This window comes from Hemiscyllium ocellatum, chromosome 31, assembly GCF_020745735.1.
Source record: "Hemiscyllium ocellatum isolate sHemOce1 chromosome 31, sHemOce1.pat.X.cur, whole genome shotgun sequence".
Lineage (NCBI taxonomy): Eukaryota > Metazoa > Chordata > Chondrichthyes > Orectolobiformes > Hemiscylliidae > Hemiscyllium > Hemiscyllium ocellatum.
The window spans coordinates 1,130,679-1,147,777 of record NC_083431.1 but is presented as its reverse complement, the minus strand read 5'-3'; the positions used below and the strand labels follow the sequence as shown (position 1 = coordinate 1,147,777).

Below are 17,099 nucleotides of genomic sequence, written 5' to 3'. Positions count from 1 at the left end.
AATGGCTGATATCAACTCCAGCCTCCCAGCCTGTCTTCATCCCTTGTAATTTGCCTCCTGTCGCAAAAGAACCACAGCAGACACCATCTCCTTGGATAACAAGGATACCTCTGTCTGGTTCCTACTCAGACTACAGCTCCGCCTTCAATACCATAATTCCAACCAAACTGATGTCCAAACTCGAAGACCAAAGTTCCTGCTCCACCCTCTGCAATTGGATCCTTGATTTCCTGACCCACAGACCAATAAGAATAGACAACAGCACCTCCATAACAACCCTCAAGGGGCACACTCAGCCTTTTACTATACACCCTGTACAATCAGAAGAAAGTGAGAACTGCAGATGCTGGAGATCAGAGTTGAGAGTGTGGTGCTGGAAAATTACAGTAGGTAATACAGCGTCCAAGAAGCAGGAGAATTGATGTTTTGGGCATAAGCACTGCTATAGGTTGGATCTCAAACAGTGATGAGATGGAATACAGGAAAGAGATGCAGTGCTGATGGCATGGTGAAAAATAATTTCTCCATTAAAGTCAGCAAAATGAAAAGAGCTAGTCATTAACTTCATGGTCAAGAGTGCTAAGTTCCTTCGACTGATGATCACCAACAATCTGTCCTGGACCGCACAAATTGATTCGACAGTCAAGAAAGCACAACAAAGTCTCAAATTCCACAACAGGCTACGAGGAAAGGCTGAAGGACTTGAGGCTGTCTTTGTTGGAGAGAAGGAGGCTGAGAGGTGACTTAATTGAAACATAAGATAATCAGTGAGTTAGATAGGGTGGACAGTGAGTGCCTTTTTTCTCGGATGGTGATGGCTAGCACGAGGAGCCATGGTTTTAAATTGTGGGGTGATGGATACAGGACAGATGTCAGAGGTAGTTTCTTTACTCAGAGAGTAGTAGGAGTATGGAACGCACTGCCTGAAATAGTGGCAGACTTGCCAACTTTAAGGGCATTTAAATGGTCATTGGATAGACATATGGACAAAAATGGAATAGTGTAGTTTAGATGGGCTTCAGATTGTTGCACCAACCTGTGAAACCATCTAGAGCCGAAGGGCCTGTACTGCACTGTAATGTTCTACGTTCTAAATTTGGCACATCCACAAGGAGTCTAACTGATTCTTATAGGTGTACCACGACTTGGTATAGCAACTACTCTGCACAGGACCATAAGAAACTCATCCACTGATTCAATCAACAAGCACATCGACCAATATACCGGCCACTGCAGCAGACAGCTGGAACTGACAACCGGAAGCAGCAGATTCAAACCACTACAAATGCCAGAGGAAAGATCACAGAAGCTCTTCACAGGAGGCTCCCAAGCACTGAGGATGTCACCTAGACAGGGGACAAAACGTCTGCAACACAAATCCCCAGCTCGGCGAACAGAACCACAACAACGAGCACCCGAGCTACAAATCTTCGCACAAACTTTGAAGATTGTGTACAACTTTATGGTACAGAGGGATCTGGGTGCTCTGTTGAAAGGTTAATTTGCAGATACAGCAAGTGATTGCCAAGATAAATGGAATGCTGTAAATATATTCCAAAAGGGAATGGAATATTCAAATAAGGAAGTTTGTGGCCTGAATGGCCTGGTGGTTGGAACTACGGAAAAAGATCTGAAGTTACAGAAAGAGATAAACAGGTTGGTCAGATGGACAGATCAGTGGCTAATGGAATTTAATCCTGAAAAGTGAGGTGATGCACTTTGGGGTGCTGGTCCACAAATCCCTGAAGGTGGTCGGACAGGCTAATGGGGTGGATAACGTAGCATACAGGACACATACCTTTATCAGGTGTATTCAAGACTTTGATCAAGCCACAGCAGCACTGTGTGCAGTTATGGTTGCTATACTAAGGATGTGATTGCAGAGGAGATTCACCAGGATGCTGCGTGGGATGGAGCAATTTAGCTATCAAAAGAGGCTGGATGGTTTTGGGTTATTTTCTTTGGAGTCAAGCAGGCGGAGAGGTGGGACATGATTAAGGTGTCTAAGTTTATAAGCACATGGACAGGGTGGACAAGAAAACAACTGTTTTTTTGGTGAAGGCAAGAGGTTTAGAGGGGATTTGAGGAAACATGTCACCACAGGGTGGTTGGAATGTACTCTGAAACCTCAAACTTTTAAAAAATATGTGGATGTGTACTTGAAATGTCAACCTTCAAGGTTATAAAGTTTAAAAGCACACAACACCAGGTTATAGTCCAGGTTTAATTGGAAGTACACTAGCTTTCGGAGCACCGCTCCTTCATCAGGTGGTTGAAGGAGCGGTGGTCCAAAAGCTAGTGTACTTGTAAACCTATTGGACTATAACCTGATGTTGTGTGATGTTTAACTTTGTACACCTCAGTCCAACACCGGCATCTCCAATTCAAGGATATAGGCCAAGTGCTGGAAAGTGGGATTAGGGTAGACAGGTTGACACAGACCTAATGGACTGAAGGGCTTCTGTGCTGTATGGCTGCAAAGTTTGCTGCAATCATACAGGGCATTGGTGATATCACACCTGAAACATCGGAGTGAGTTCTAAGATTTTGACCCAGCGATAGTGAAGGAACTGTGATATATTTCGAAGTCAGGATGGTGAGTGGTTTGAAGAGAAACTTGAAAGTGGTCATGTTCCAATGTATCTGCTGGCCTCAACCTTCAAGCTGGTAGCATGCATGGGTTCAGAAGGTGTTGTCTAAAGACCCTTGGTAAATTTCTGCAGTGCATCTTGTAGATAGCAGCAGCGGTATACACTAAGTGTCAGCGTGCAGGGAGTGAATGTTTGTGGATGTGGTGCCAAGCGGCTGCCCTTTTCCTGGATGGTGTCAAGTGTTGTTGGAGCTGCAGCAATCCAGCTAAGTGAAGACTATTCCTTCACATTCCTGGCTTGAGCCTTGTCGATAGTGGGCAAGCTTTGGGGAATTAAGTGGGGCTACTTGCTGTAGTAGTCCTGTTCTTGTAGCCTTTATTTGGCTGGTCCAATTCAGTTTCTTTGCTCTTATTGGAGATGGTCACTGCCTGCCAGTTGTGGTGTGCAAGAGTTACTTATCATTTTCCAACCCAAACATGGATATTGCCCAGGTTTTGCTGCATTTCTATATGGACTCTTTCAGTGTCTCAGGTTCACTAATAATGTTAAATATTGTGCAATCACCATCAAACATCCCCATCTCTGACCTTATTATGGAGGGGAAGTAATTGAAGTAACTGAAAATGGTTGCACTTAAGACATTACTTTTTAGTAATGAGGAGACTTCTGGCACAGGGGTAGTCTCCCGACTGCTGAGCCAGGAAGGCCAGGTTCAAGTCCCACCTGCTCCAGTTGAGGGGGGTCGGGGGGGGCAAAAGATATTGGGGCTAGACACTGTCTGACATTCCAGATTATGACCTTGAGACTTTTGCAGAGCCACAAATTCCACATCACATGGATCTGAATACAATAACATAAGATCATAATGTACAGCATTTCTTCTGCCAATGCCAACTCTACTGTTCTGAACAAGTAAAGACTTATTTTCTGGTACTAACCTTTTTTGGCCACTTCCATTTCTTCCTCTGTCCAACGAGATGTCTCCACAGGTTCAGTGACAGCTGAAAAATACAAGCAACAATCTGTTTAAAGAGAGGAAGGCACTCAGCCACATATGCTATATTCATCTATTTGACATTAACTCTGCTCAAAGCTGTCCTTTAAAACTTCTGGTGGGCTGCAAAGATCTGTCAACTTTGCTTACTCCAAACCTGGACAAGTCTTATTTTCTGAAGCCCAAAGAAATTTTTGAAAAACTGTGGGATCGTCAATTGAGCACCTAACAGTTCCGAGTATGAACAGAAAATACGGAAGGATCTAGTGGCACAACGGTATGCCCCTATGTCTGAGCAAGGAGGCCTTGCTTCAAGTCCCACTTGTTCTACAGATGTGAACAGACAGATTAGACATTATAACCAGAAAATGCTGGAGAAACTCAGCAGCGTCTGTGGAGAAAGAAACAAAGATAATGCTTCACGTCCAACATGACTTCCTCAGCTATAGTCCTAAAAGAAGTCATGTTGGACTTAAAATATTAACCCTGTTTCTCTTTGCACAGATGTTGCCAGATCTGCTGAGTTTTTTCAGCATGTTTTGTTCTTGCTTTGGATTTCCAACGTCTCCAGCATTTAAATTTTATGAATAGACTCCAGCTTGCTGGCAGTATTTAATGGCTCTGTTCTTAGAGGCACAGGAGGCCCTCTTCTATAACAATAGAAGGTCTTTAGGTTTTATTACAATATGACAATTAACTCCTCTGCTGCAGTGTTCCACAGATCTACTTCCTTGAAATACAATCCCTCACTCAGGTTATAGTCCAGCTGCAATGTCCAGAAGAAAAAAAGCTTGCACTTCTATAAGCACTTCTCATGACTACTAGTCACTTCTAAACACTTTGCAGCTAATTAAATACATTAGAAGTATGGCAAATGCTGCACACAGCCAATTCTCAAACTCACAAATGGGTGCAAAGATTATGGGGAGTGGGCAGAAAAATGGCGCTGAGGCTGAGATAAAATCAACCATGGTCACATTAAATGGTAAAGCAGTCTCGAGGGGTGAATCGACTATCCCTGCTCCTAGTTCTTATGTTCCTTATTCTTATATAACCCGCGATGTGATAATGAACATACAATCTACTTTTTGTGACATGATTAAAATTGGCCAGGATACGAGGGACAACAATCCTGCTTTTCATCGAAACAGTGCCAGGGCCATCTTTATATCCACTCGAACAGACAGGTGGCCTCAGTTTTAGGAACTTAATTTGAAAGAAGACACGTCATGTTTCTAATGTCTACTGGCAAAGGAGGCTAAGAACTATGGGCAAAAAAAGTATAGTGGATAACGATAAAAACAACTGGCTATTGTAAAACAAAGAAAATTGCCGATGGAGCTGGCTATTCAGTTCATAACGGTGGACCAGCACAGATTGGGGCTGTTGAAGTGATATTGGTTGACTGTGCCTATCAAATTCCTGCAGAGAGTTTGAACAACATCAAACCATTAGACTGAGGAATAGCAACTGCGAGCAAAGTAGGGAAAATAAATAAACAAATGTGATAAGACACAGGAAGAGGTAGTTTATTTTGTTCAAAGCACATTAAAAGGTAGCAAGAGAGACAAAGAGAAAAGGAAAACAAAAGGTGAATAGGGGAGTTAGGGGACGATGCCAAAGATTCCAGCAGGCAAATTACAATTTCTTGCTTACACTGTGCAGTAGAACTGACAACTGTATGCAATAACATAGCATAGTTATTTCCAGAATGAGAGTGGGGGAGTAAGAAAGAAAGAAGTGGATGATGAGGAACAATAGCACTGAGTGATACAGGGGATGTAAAAGGCGATTTAAAGGAGAAAGGGGGAACATGAAAAGTTGATAGGGTGGAACAAAGGGTGAAAACATGGAAAGTAGGTACGGTGGAGGAAGAGGTGGCAAAAGTGGGATAACAGAAAAAGAAAAAACAAGAGAAACTTGGATAAAGGAAAAAAAATACACTGCATTAAACTGGATGATAAGAATCTCTATGCAAGATTGAGCAAGTTTATAATTCTAGATACAGGTAAACATAATTTCCCCTGTGAAAACGGTCTGGACTACAACAAAATCAAATACATGAAACTACAGCATTCATGGCAACACAACCAGTAAAGGACATTTAGAATCACTAGAGTGTGGAAAGAGGCCATTCAATCCACTAAGTCTGCACTCACTTCCAAAAAGCATCCCACGCAGACCCAGCACCACCACCCCCCAACCGGTTTATCACTGTTACCCTGTATTTACCATAGCTAACCCATCTAACCTGCACATCCCTGGTCACTACAGGACAATTTAGTACAGTCAATCCACCTAACCCTGTGTTCCAAGGATGTAGAGGAAAGGATAGCAAAGATGATTCTCGATAGGAGCAAGAGTAACAGGGTAGTTGTAATAGGGGATCTGAACTTCCCCAATATTGACTGGGAATACAATAGTTCAAATAGTTTAGATGAATCAGTTTTTGTTCAATGTGAGAAGGAGGATTTTCTGATACAGTATGTAGACAGGCCAACAAGGGGCAATGCCATATTGGATTTGACACAGGGTAGTGAACTTAGCCAGTTGTTAGATTTGGGGGTAGGTGAGCATTTTGGCAATAGTGACCACAATTAGTTATGTTTGCAATGACAATCGGCAGGGATAGGTTATACCGCAGGGAAAGAGATATAACTGGGTGCAAGGCAATTATGATGCAATTCGGCAAGATTTAGGATGGGGAAGAAAACTGCTGGGGATAGACAAACTTGAAATGTGGAGCTTACTTAAGCAACAGCTACTGCGGGTCCTTGATAAGTATATTTATCAGGCAGGGAGGTAGTTGTCGAGAGAGGGAGCCATGGTTTACTAAAGAATTTGAAGCTCGTCAAGAGGAAGAAAGCAGTTTATGCAAGGAGGAGGCATGAAGGCTCAGTTAGGGGGCTTGAGAGTGCTAAGTTAGTTAGAAAAGATTTAGAAGGCGCTAAGAAGAGCCAGGAGGGGGCATGAGAAGTTGTTGGCGGATAAGATCAAGGAAAACCCTCAGGCCTTCTATAGGTATGTCAGAAATAAAAGAATGACTAGAGTAAGATTAGGGCCAATCAAAGATAGTAGTGGAAAACTGTGTGTGGAATCTGAGGACATGGGGGAAGTGCTTAATGTATACTTTTCATCAGTATTCACATTGGACAGGGCAATGTTAATGAGAATACGGAGGTATAGGCTACTAGATTAGATGGGATTGTGTTTCACAAAGAGAAGGCTTTAGCAATTTTGAAAGATCTGAAAATCGATAAGGCTCCTGGACCGCATGGCATTTACCCTTGGAGTCTCTGGGATACGAGGGAGGAGATTGCAGAGCCTTTGAGTTTGAATTTTATGTCAGCACTGTCGACAGGAATAGTGCCAGAAGACTGGAGTATAGCAAATGTTGTTCCCTTATTCAAGGAGGGGAATAAAAACAATTCTGGCAATTATAGGTTCGTGAGCCTTACTTCAGTTGTGGATAAAGTGTTGGAAAAGGTTATAAGAGATCGAGGTTATAATCATTTGGAAAGGAATAATTTGATTAGGGATAGTCAACATGGTTTTGTGAAGGGTATGTCATGCCCAATTAAATTTATTGAGCTCTTCATGGCTTTGTGAGGGGCAGATCATGCCTCACAAATCTTATTGAGTCCTTTGAAGAGGTGCCAAGACAGGTCAACAAAGGTCGAACAGTGAATGTGGTGTATATGGACTTCAGCAAGGCACTTGATAAAGTTCCCCATGATAGACTCATTCATAAAGTCAGGAAATATGGGATACAGGGAAATTTGACTATCTGGATTCAGAAGTGGCTGGCTGACAGAAGGCAGAGAGTGATTGTAGATGGAAAGTATTCTACCTGGAGGTCAGTGTTGAGTGGGTTCCCGCAGGGATCTCTTCTGGGGCCTCTGCTCTTTGAAGTTTTAATAAATGACTTGGATGAGGGGGTTGAAGGGTGGGTTAGCAAATTTGCAGATGACACAAAGGTTAGAGATGTCGTCGATAGTATCGAGGGCTATTGCAGGCTGCAGCGCGACATAGACAGGATGCAGAGCTGGGCTGAGAAATGGCAGATGGAGTTCAAACTGGATAAATGCGAAGTGATGCATTTTGGAAGGTTGAACTCGAATGCTGAATATAGGATTAAAGACAGGATTCTTGGCAATGTGGAAAAACAGAGGGATCTGGGCGTGCAAGTACATAGATCCCTCAGAGTTGTCACCCAAGTGAACAGGGTTGTTAAGAAAGCATCTGGTGTTTTGGCTTTCATTAACGGGGGATCGCGTTGAAGAGCCGTGATGTTTTGCTGCAGCTCTACAAGTCCCTGGTGAGACCACACTTGGAATATTGTGCCCAGTTCTGGTCGCCCTAATATAGGAAAGATACAGAGGCTTTGAATAGAGTGCAAAGAAGGTTTACCAGGATGATGCCTGGACTGGAGGGCTTGCCTTATGAAGAAAGGTTGAAAAAGCTCGGACTTTTCTTTCTGGAGAGAAGGAGGAAGCGAGGACACCTGATCGAGGTGTACAAAATAATGAGTGGAAAAGATAGAGTCAATAGCCAGAGACTATTCCCCAGGGCAGGATTGCCTGGTACGAGGAGTCACAGTTTGAAGATATTAGGAGAAAGGTATAAAGGAGATGTAGAGAGTTGCGAATGCATGGCATGCATTGCCAGCTGTGGTGATGGAAGCAGAGTCATTGGGGACATTTAAGCGACTATTGGATATGCACATGGATAGCAGTGAGTTGAGGGGTGCGAAGGTTAAGTTACTATATTTTACATTGTGGGCCAAAGGGCCTGTTCTGAGCTGTACATTTCTCTGTTCTTCGAAAAAGTGACAGAACAGATGGATGAAGGTAAAGCATGATGTGATGTATATGGACTTCAGTAAGGCATATGATAAGGTTCCACACGGTAGGCTATTGCACAAAATATGGAGTTTCGGGACTGAAGGTGATTTAGCGATTTGAATCAGAAATTGGCTAGCTGAAAGAAGATAATGGTGATGATTGATGGGAAATGTTCATCCTGGAGTTCAGTTACCAGTAGTGTGCGGCAAGGATCTGTTTTGGGGCCACTGCTGTTTGTCATTTTTATAAATGACCTGGATGTGGGTGCAGAAGGATGGGTTAGTAAATTTGCAGATGACACGAAGGTAGGCAGAATTGTGGATAGTGCCAAAGGATGTTGTGGGTTATAGAGGGACACAGATAAGATGCAGAGCTGGGCGAGGAAGTGACAAATGGAGGTTAATGCAGAAACATGTGAAGTGATTTACTTCAGAACAATAGGAACGCAGCGTATTGGGCTAATGGTAAAATTCTTGGTAGTGTAGCTGAACAGAGAGATCTGTGTCCAGGTGCATAAATCCCTGAAAAGCTGCCACCCAGATTGATAGGGTTGTTAAGACGGCATGTGGTGTGTTGGTGTTTACTGATAGGTGGATTGAGTTTCAGAGCCACGGGGTCATGCTTCAGCTGTACAAGACACTGGTAAGGCCACACTTGGAGTATTGCAAACAGTTCTGGTCACTGCGTTATAGGAAGGATGTGGAAGCTTTGGAAAGGGTTCACAGAAGATTCACTAGGGTGTTGCCTGGTATGGAAGGAAGGTCTTACGAGGAAAGGCTGAGGGAACTGAGGATGTTTTCGTTAGAGAGAAGAAGGTTGAGAAATAACTTAATCTTGACGCATAATCAGGGTGGACAGTGACAGCCTTTTTCTTCAGATGGTGTAAGCTAAGACGAGGGGACATAGCTTTAAATTGAGGGGTGATAGATTTAGGACAGATATCAGGGGTAGTTTCTTTATTCCTTGGACATACATACGGATCATAATGGAACGGTGTAGGTTAGATGAGTATCAGATTAATTTCACAGGTCGGCACAACATCAAGGGCTGAAGGGCACTGTAATGTTGTGTTCTAATCTGCACATCTTTGGCCTGTGGGAGGAAAGGAGGAAACCCAAGCAGATACAGTGAGAATGTACAAATTTCACACAGATTCAGACTGGAATTGATGCTGTGAGGCATCAGTGGTAATCACAGAGCCATCGATCCACCTTGCAAGTTTGATCTATATCACACATTCAATTTTTTCTTCTGTGGAGTCCAGCCCTAGTATATCTAGTTGACTGCTTACTTTCCGAAATTTCTTTCCCATTCCTCTCTTCACTGGTTTAAGTAAACATACTATTAGTATAATTGAATCACACTTCTCAACAGCCAGTCCCCTTAACTACCTTTCTAAGGAATTAAACTGACCTATTATGAGCCACTTTGCTCTTAATTTGTTTTAGATACTGAAACTACATTCAAAATCCTCTAATATATCTAACATTTATGTAACTATGGAAAATTTCACATGAGACATACTAAAGCTCTTAAATTCTTGAGTAAACCAGAATACAGATCTGGTGTGTCCAGGTTTTATGCACTTTGTAAGCATTTAGGTACAAACATGAAGTCTTATGAGTCACTCAGGTTTAAATCCAAATTCTCACTAATTTAACTGTCTCTCAAACTACAAATACAATGGAATAAATCAGCAAGCTAGAAATCAGAGTTAAATAAAATTTGGGCTTTATGGTTGGATTGGTAGGAATCACAGGAAATGCGGCTGAATGGTCGGGCCCAAAATATCCTGTCTGGCCCAAATGCAAATACTCCTTGTTGTGATTTTGCTCTTCCAATTCATGTATAATACACACTATTTACATTTGTGATCACTTCAAACCAATTTAGTACAATGCTTATAACCTTCTTTTATGAAAACTGATGTGAATAATTCATTCAGTATATCCTCCTCAACTTAATCATGTTTAATTGGTTTACTGGATTTATTCTTTAATGGATCAATTGTTCGTTGACATTAAATTATTAATAGCTGTAATTTTTTCTTGCTTTCAAACTTATGGGAATGGCAAAAAGTGAGGACATGCAAATCGCCTACAACAGAATGTGGATAGGTGAGCATAATGGATAAATAAAGACAATTCATTTTGGCATAAGGGGTAGGGAGAGGTATCATACTCTCAAAATCACAGTTTACGAGTCTGTGCAGGATCAAACACACCCCAGGCATGAATTTGCATTGATCTTTGAAAATGGCCGGGCAGACTTGTCATTCATCTCTCAATTTGAGAATTAAGTCTACTCAGGTTTGCACCATTCTGCCATGGGTCTTCACATGATGAACAGGCTAATTTTTGACATGCAAATCTTTGAACAGTGTAGGATGTCTCACAAAGTAGTTAGACCTGAATTGTAGGATTGGTTTCCTTTTCTTTCTCTCTCTGCTGTTACCTAATCAGGGAGTAGGCCACTCAGGATTTGGTAATGAAGAGAGATTACTTGATAACATATAGTTAAGAATCCTCTGGGGAGTAGTGACCATCATATGACAGCATTCAAAATTCAGTTTGGGGGTGAGAAAGTGAAGTCCGACGATGGTGCTTTGGACTTAAATATAGGAAATTATATAGGCATGAGGACAGATTTGGCCCAAGTAGATAGGGCAGGAAGCTAAATGATAAGACAGTGGATGAGCAGTGGCAGATGTGTAAAGAGCTACTCAATTCCTCATAACTAAATTATATTCCAGTGAGGAAGAAAGATGGTAAAGGGAAGGGATGCTAAAAACACATCCATGGCTAAACAAGGAGATCAAGGACAATACAGAGTCAAAAACTAAGTGTTATCATACTGCAAAGACCTAAGATTGAGAAACTTCCAAACATAAACAAAGGGATGCTAAAGAATTAATTAAAAAAAGCTAAGGTAAATTATGAAAGAAAACTAGCACAAAATATAAAAAAGGATAGCAAAAGCTTCTACAGGTAGTCCCTTGGAAGGTGAAACTGGATAGTTAACAGTGGAGAACACAAATGGTAGAAATGTTAAATCAATACTATACCTCAGTTTTTATGGTGGAGGACATTAGTACCATCCCTACTGGAAGGGGCAAGTCAGAGGCAGTAGAAAGGGTCGAACTTGCAACAATCAATATCAATAGGGAAAGGGTGCTAAACAAATTATTAGGATTAAGGACAGACAAGTCCCCTGGCCTGATGGCCTACATCCGAAGGTATTAAAGGAAGTTGTAGCAGAGATAGTAAATCCATTGGTTACAATATTCCAAAGTTCCCTGGACATGGGAAACGTTCAAGTGGAGTGGGAAATGGCTAATATAATGCCCTTATTCAAAAAGGGAGGGAGATAAAATGCGAGAAATTATAGACTAATTAATTTAACATCTGTTACTGGGCAAGTGTTAGAATCAATTATCAAGGAAGCAATATCAGGTCATTTGGAAAGTCAAAATGCTATCCATCAGAGTTAGCATGGCTTTATGAATGGCAAGTCACGTTTGACAAATTTGCTAGAGTTCTTCGAAGATGTAACAAACAAAGTGATAATGGGGATGCTGTAGACAATTTATCTGGACTTCTGGAAGGCATTTGATAAGATGCTGCACAAAAGATAAATGCCCAAGGTTGGATCATATGGAATTAAGGGTAACTTATTAGCCTGGATAGATGACGGTCAAATAGACAGAAGACAGAATTAGGATAAATGTTTTTTTTTGGATGGTAAGATGTAACTAGTGGGGTGCCACAGGGTTCAAGTCCTTGGACCCCAGCTATTTACAACCTACATTAACAATTTGGATACAGAGATAGAAGGCTCGATTGCTAAATTTGCGGACAACACAAAAATAGATGGGACAGTAAATTGCAAAGAAGAAATAAGAACCATACAAATGGATAGATAGGTTAGGAGGCGGGGGGACCAAAAAATGGGAAGATGACCTGTTATCTGAATGGGGATAGACTTCAGAGTGCTCCGTTGCAGAGGGATCTAGGTGTACTTGTTCATGAGTCACAGAAAACTAGCATGCAGGTTTAGCAGATAATAAAGAAAGTCAATGGAATGTTGGCTTTTATAGTTAAAGAAATAGAATATAAAGGAAAGGAAGTATTGTTGCAGCTATACAAGGCATTGGTGACACTGCACCTGGAGCATTGTGCACAATTTTGGTCCCCTGAGAGGACTCAGAGTTCAGAGTCATTATATTCCTCAGAGTGAAAGCTAAGGTTGGTAGGATTAGAGAATACTGGATAAATAAAAGTTATTCAGGTTCTAGTCAAGAATAAAAAAAAGTCCAAAGATCTGCAAGTTAGGTGGCTTGGCCATGCTAAATTACCCACAGTGGCCAGGGATGTGTTGATTAGGTTCATTAGCCATGGGAAATACAGAGCTATGGGGATAGACTGGGTGGAGTGCTCTTTGGAGTTGGTGTGGACGCGTTGGGTTAATGGCCTGTTTCCACATTTTAGGGATTTTATAAACACAGACAACTGGGTTTGAATGAATTTCTTGGACTGTATAAAGAGTGTAGGGGCATTCTTAAGATGGAAATCAGGAAAGCAAAGAGAATATGGGATTGCCTTGGCAAATAAGGTTAAGGATAATTCAAAGCGATTCTACAAGTACATTAAGAGCAAGAGAGCAACTAGAAAGAGAGTAGATCAAAAATCAAAGAGTTCATCTTTGTGTTGAACATCAGGAGATAGGAGTGATATTAAATGACTATTTCGGGTCAGTTTTTACTGTGGACAAAGAAACGGAAGGTAGAAAACTCAGGGAAGTAAATATTGATGTTCTGAAAACAATTCACATGACAGAAGACAACATGCTGGAGGTTTTAGAAAATATAAAGGTGGATAAATCTCCAGGACCGGACCGCATATATTGTAGGATGTTGTGAGAAATTAGACAGAGAGATAGAATCCCTACAGTGCAGAAAAAGGCCATTCAGCCCATCGGGTCTGCACCAACTCTCCAAACAGCATCCCACCCAGTCCCAGGTCCTACATATCCCTGTAAACCTGCATTGGTTAATCCACCCACCGTCCACATCTCTGGACATTATGGGCAATTTACAATGGCCAATCCACCTAACCTGCACATCTTTGGACTGTGGGAGGAAACCAACACAAACATGAGAAGAAGGTGCAAACTCCCGAGCATAGAATCGGACCTGAGTCCCCGGTGCTGTGAGGCAGCAGTGCTAACCACTAAGCTTCCCTACTCCCCAATTAGGAAGGAAATTTCAGATGCCCTTGCAAGAATATTTGCATCATCTATAACTACAGGTAAGGTAGTGGATAGCAAGAGAGTGGCTAATGTTGTGCCTTTTTAAAGAAGGGATGTAAGGAGAAGCCTGGGAACTGTACACCTGAGAATCTGCCTTTGGTGGTAAATAGGTTTTTGAAGGTAGTTCTGAAAGATAGGATTTACTTGCACTTGGAGAGGCAAGGAATGATTAGAGATAGTCAGTATGGTTTGGTGAAAAAGAAATTATGTCTTTCAAACCTAATTTGAGTTTTTTGAGGAAATAACCAAGAAGGTTGATGAGGGCAGAGCATTGCCTTCATTGCTCAGACATTTAAGTATAAGAGTTGGATATTATGGTGAGGTTTTACAGTACATTGGTGAGGCCTCTTCTGGAGTACTATGTATAATTCTGGTTGCCCTGTTATAGGAAAGATATCATTAAGCTGGAGAGGGTTCAGAAAAGATGATCAGAATGAAGGATTTGCATTATAAGATGACACTGGATAGGCTGAGACATTTTTCAATCGAGTGTAGAGAATTTAGGGGTGACTTTATAGAGATTTATAAAATAATGATGGGCACAGGTAAGGCGAATTGCAGATGCAGTCTCCTCTACATTGGGGACTCTGGATGCCTTCTCGCAGAGCAGTTCAGGGAACATTTCTGGGACACCCGTACCAATCAACCCCAACACCCCGTGGCCGAATACTTCAACTCCACCTCCTACTCTGCCGAGGACATGCAGGTGCTGGACCTCCTCCATCACCAATCCTTCACCATCTGACACCTGAAGGAATGACACCTCATCTTCTGCCTCGGGACCCTTCAACCCCAGGGCATCAATGTGGACTTCACTAGTTTCCTCATTTCCCCACCCTCACCTGATCCCTATTCCGACCTTCCAGCTCAGCACTGTCCTCGTGACCTGTCCCACCTGTCAATCTTCCTTCCCACCTTTCCGCTCCACCCTCCCGCTCCACCCTCCTCTCCGACCGATCACCTTCACCCCCACTTCCATCTACCTACTGCACTCTCAGCCCCGCCCCCTCCCATTTATCTCTCCAGCCTCATTCCTGTTGAAAGGTTCCTGCCTGAAATGTCGATTCTCCTGCTCCTCAGATGCTACATGATCCACTGTGCCTTTCCAGCACCACACACTCACGATCCTGATCTCCAGCATCTGCAGTCCTCACTTTCTCCTAGCCAAGAAAGCACAGCAATGCCTCTACTTCCTCAAAAGGCTAAGGAAATTTACACCATAGAAAGCAACTATACGGATGCATCACAGCTTGGTATGGCAATTGCTCTGCCCAAGATCAAAAGAAATTACAGAGTCATGAATACCAGCATTTCTTCCATTGACTCCATCTATAGTTCCTGCTGCCATGAGAGAGCAGCCAACTTAGTCAAAGACCTCTCCCACTCTGGTTATACACTCTTCCATCAGGCAAGGGATTCAAAAGTTTGAAAACACAGAGATTCTTCCTCATTGTTATCACACTTATGAACATACCTTCCAATATCAGAGGTGATCTTTCTCTGTATCTCCTTGTTGGCTATAATGCTATTCTGCATTCTGTTTTGTTACCCTAATGTACTTAGATAAGATATGATTTATCTGGACAGCATGAAAAGCAAAAACTTTCACTGTATCTCAGTACACGGGACAACAATAAATCAAATCACTTCAAATCATCATCTGTGAAACGAAAGCAAAGCCAATGTTTAGGGTCCAGTGACTCCTCTCCAGAATTCATTTCAAGTGTTTGCAGTTCTTTGGTTTTATTGTTTCGAGATTTATGAGAATTAGAACATAGAAAAATACAGCGCAGTACAGGCCCTTCGGCCCTCGATGTTGTGCCGATCCAAGCCCACCTAACCCACACTAGCCCAATATCCATCATATGCCTATCCAATGCCCGTTTAAATGCCCATAAAGAGGGAGAGTCCACCACTGCTACTGGCAGGGCATTCCATGAACTCACGACTCGCTGAGCAAAGAATCTACCCCTAACATCAGTTCTATACCTACCACCCCTTAATTTAAAGCTATGCCCCCTCGTAATATCTGACTCCATAAGTGGAAAAAGGTTCTCATGGTCAACCCTATCTAAACCCCTAATCATCTTGTACACCTCTATCAAGTCACCCCTGAACCTTCTTTTCTCCAATGAAAACAGCCCCAAGTGCCTCAGCCTTTCCTCATACAATCTTCCTACCATACCAGGTAACATCCTGGTAAACCTCCTCTGCACCCGTTCCAGTGCCTCCACATCCTTCCTATAGTATGGCGACCAAAACTGCACACAATACTCCAGATGCGGCCGCACCAGAGTCTTATACAACTGCAACATGACCTCAGGACTTTGGATCTCTCCATATGTACACCATATGCCTTCTTCACAGCACTATTTACCTGGGTGGCAACTTTCAGAGATCTGTGTACATGGTCACCAAGATCCCTCTGCTCATCCACACTACCAAGTATCCTAGCCCAGTACTCCATCTTCTTGTTACTCTTACCAAAGTGAATCACTTCAAACTTAGCTACATTGAACTCCATTTGCCACCTTTCGGCCCAGCTCTGCAGCTTATCTATATCCCGCTGTAACCTGCCACATCCTTCCTCACTGTCAACAACTCCACTGACTTTCGTATCATCCGCAAACTTGCTCACCCAACCTTCTAGCCCCTCCTCCAGGTCATTTATAAAAATGACAAACAGCAATGGTCCCAAAACAGATCCTTGCGGAACACTGCTGGTAACTGCACTCCAAGATGAACCTTTACCATCAACTACTACTCTCTGTCTTCTTCCAGCCAGCCAATTCCTAATCCAAACCTCCAACTCCCCCTCAATGCCATACCTCTGTATTTTTTGCAGTAGCCTACCATGGGGAACCTTATCAAACGCCTTACTAAAATCCATACACACCATCTACCGCTTTACCCTCGTCCACCTCCTTAGTCACCTTCTCAAAGAATTCAATAAGGTTTATGAGGCACGACCTGCCCTTCACAAAACCATGCTGACTATCCTTGATCACATTATTCCTATCCAGATGTTCATAAATCCTATCCCTTACAATTCTCTCCAAGACTTTGTTCACAACAGAAGTGAGACTCACCGGCCTATAGTTACTCAGGTTATCGCTATTCCCCTTCTTGAACAAGGGAACCACATTTGCTATCCTCCAGTCTTCTGGCACTATTCCTGTAGACAACGAGGACATAAAAATCAAGGCCAATGGCTCTGCAATCTCCTCCCTTGCTTCCCAGAGAATCCTAGGATAAATGCCATTAGGCCCAGGGGACTTACCTATTTTCACTCTTTCCAGAATTTCCAACACCTCTTCCCTACATACCTCAAAGTCATCCATTCTAATTAATTGTGACTCAATA

General features: G+C 42.4%; 1 protein-coding gene across 14 annotated transcripts in view; it reads right to left on the bottom strand.

Annotated features, from left to right (window-relative positions):
- Nucleotides 1-17,099, bottom strand: part of ncor1 (nuclear receptor corepressor 1) — a 402,479-nt gene that overhangs the window by 164,432 nt on the left and 220,948 nt on the right. For all 14 annotated transcript variants that reach the window (XM_060848164.1, XM_060848169.1, XM_060848173.1 and 11 more), the window contains one exon: nt 3,530-3,592. In XM_060848164.1, the coding sequence (XP_060704147.1) occupies nt 3,530-3,592 (63 nt within the window). The remainder of the gene's footprint in view (nt 1-3,529; nt 3,593-17,099) is intronic.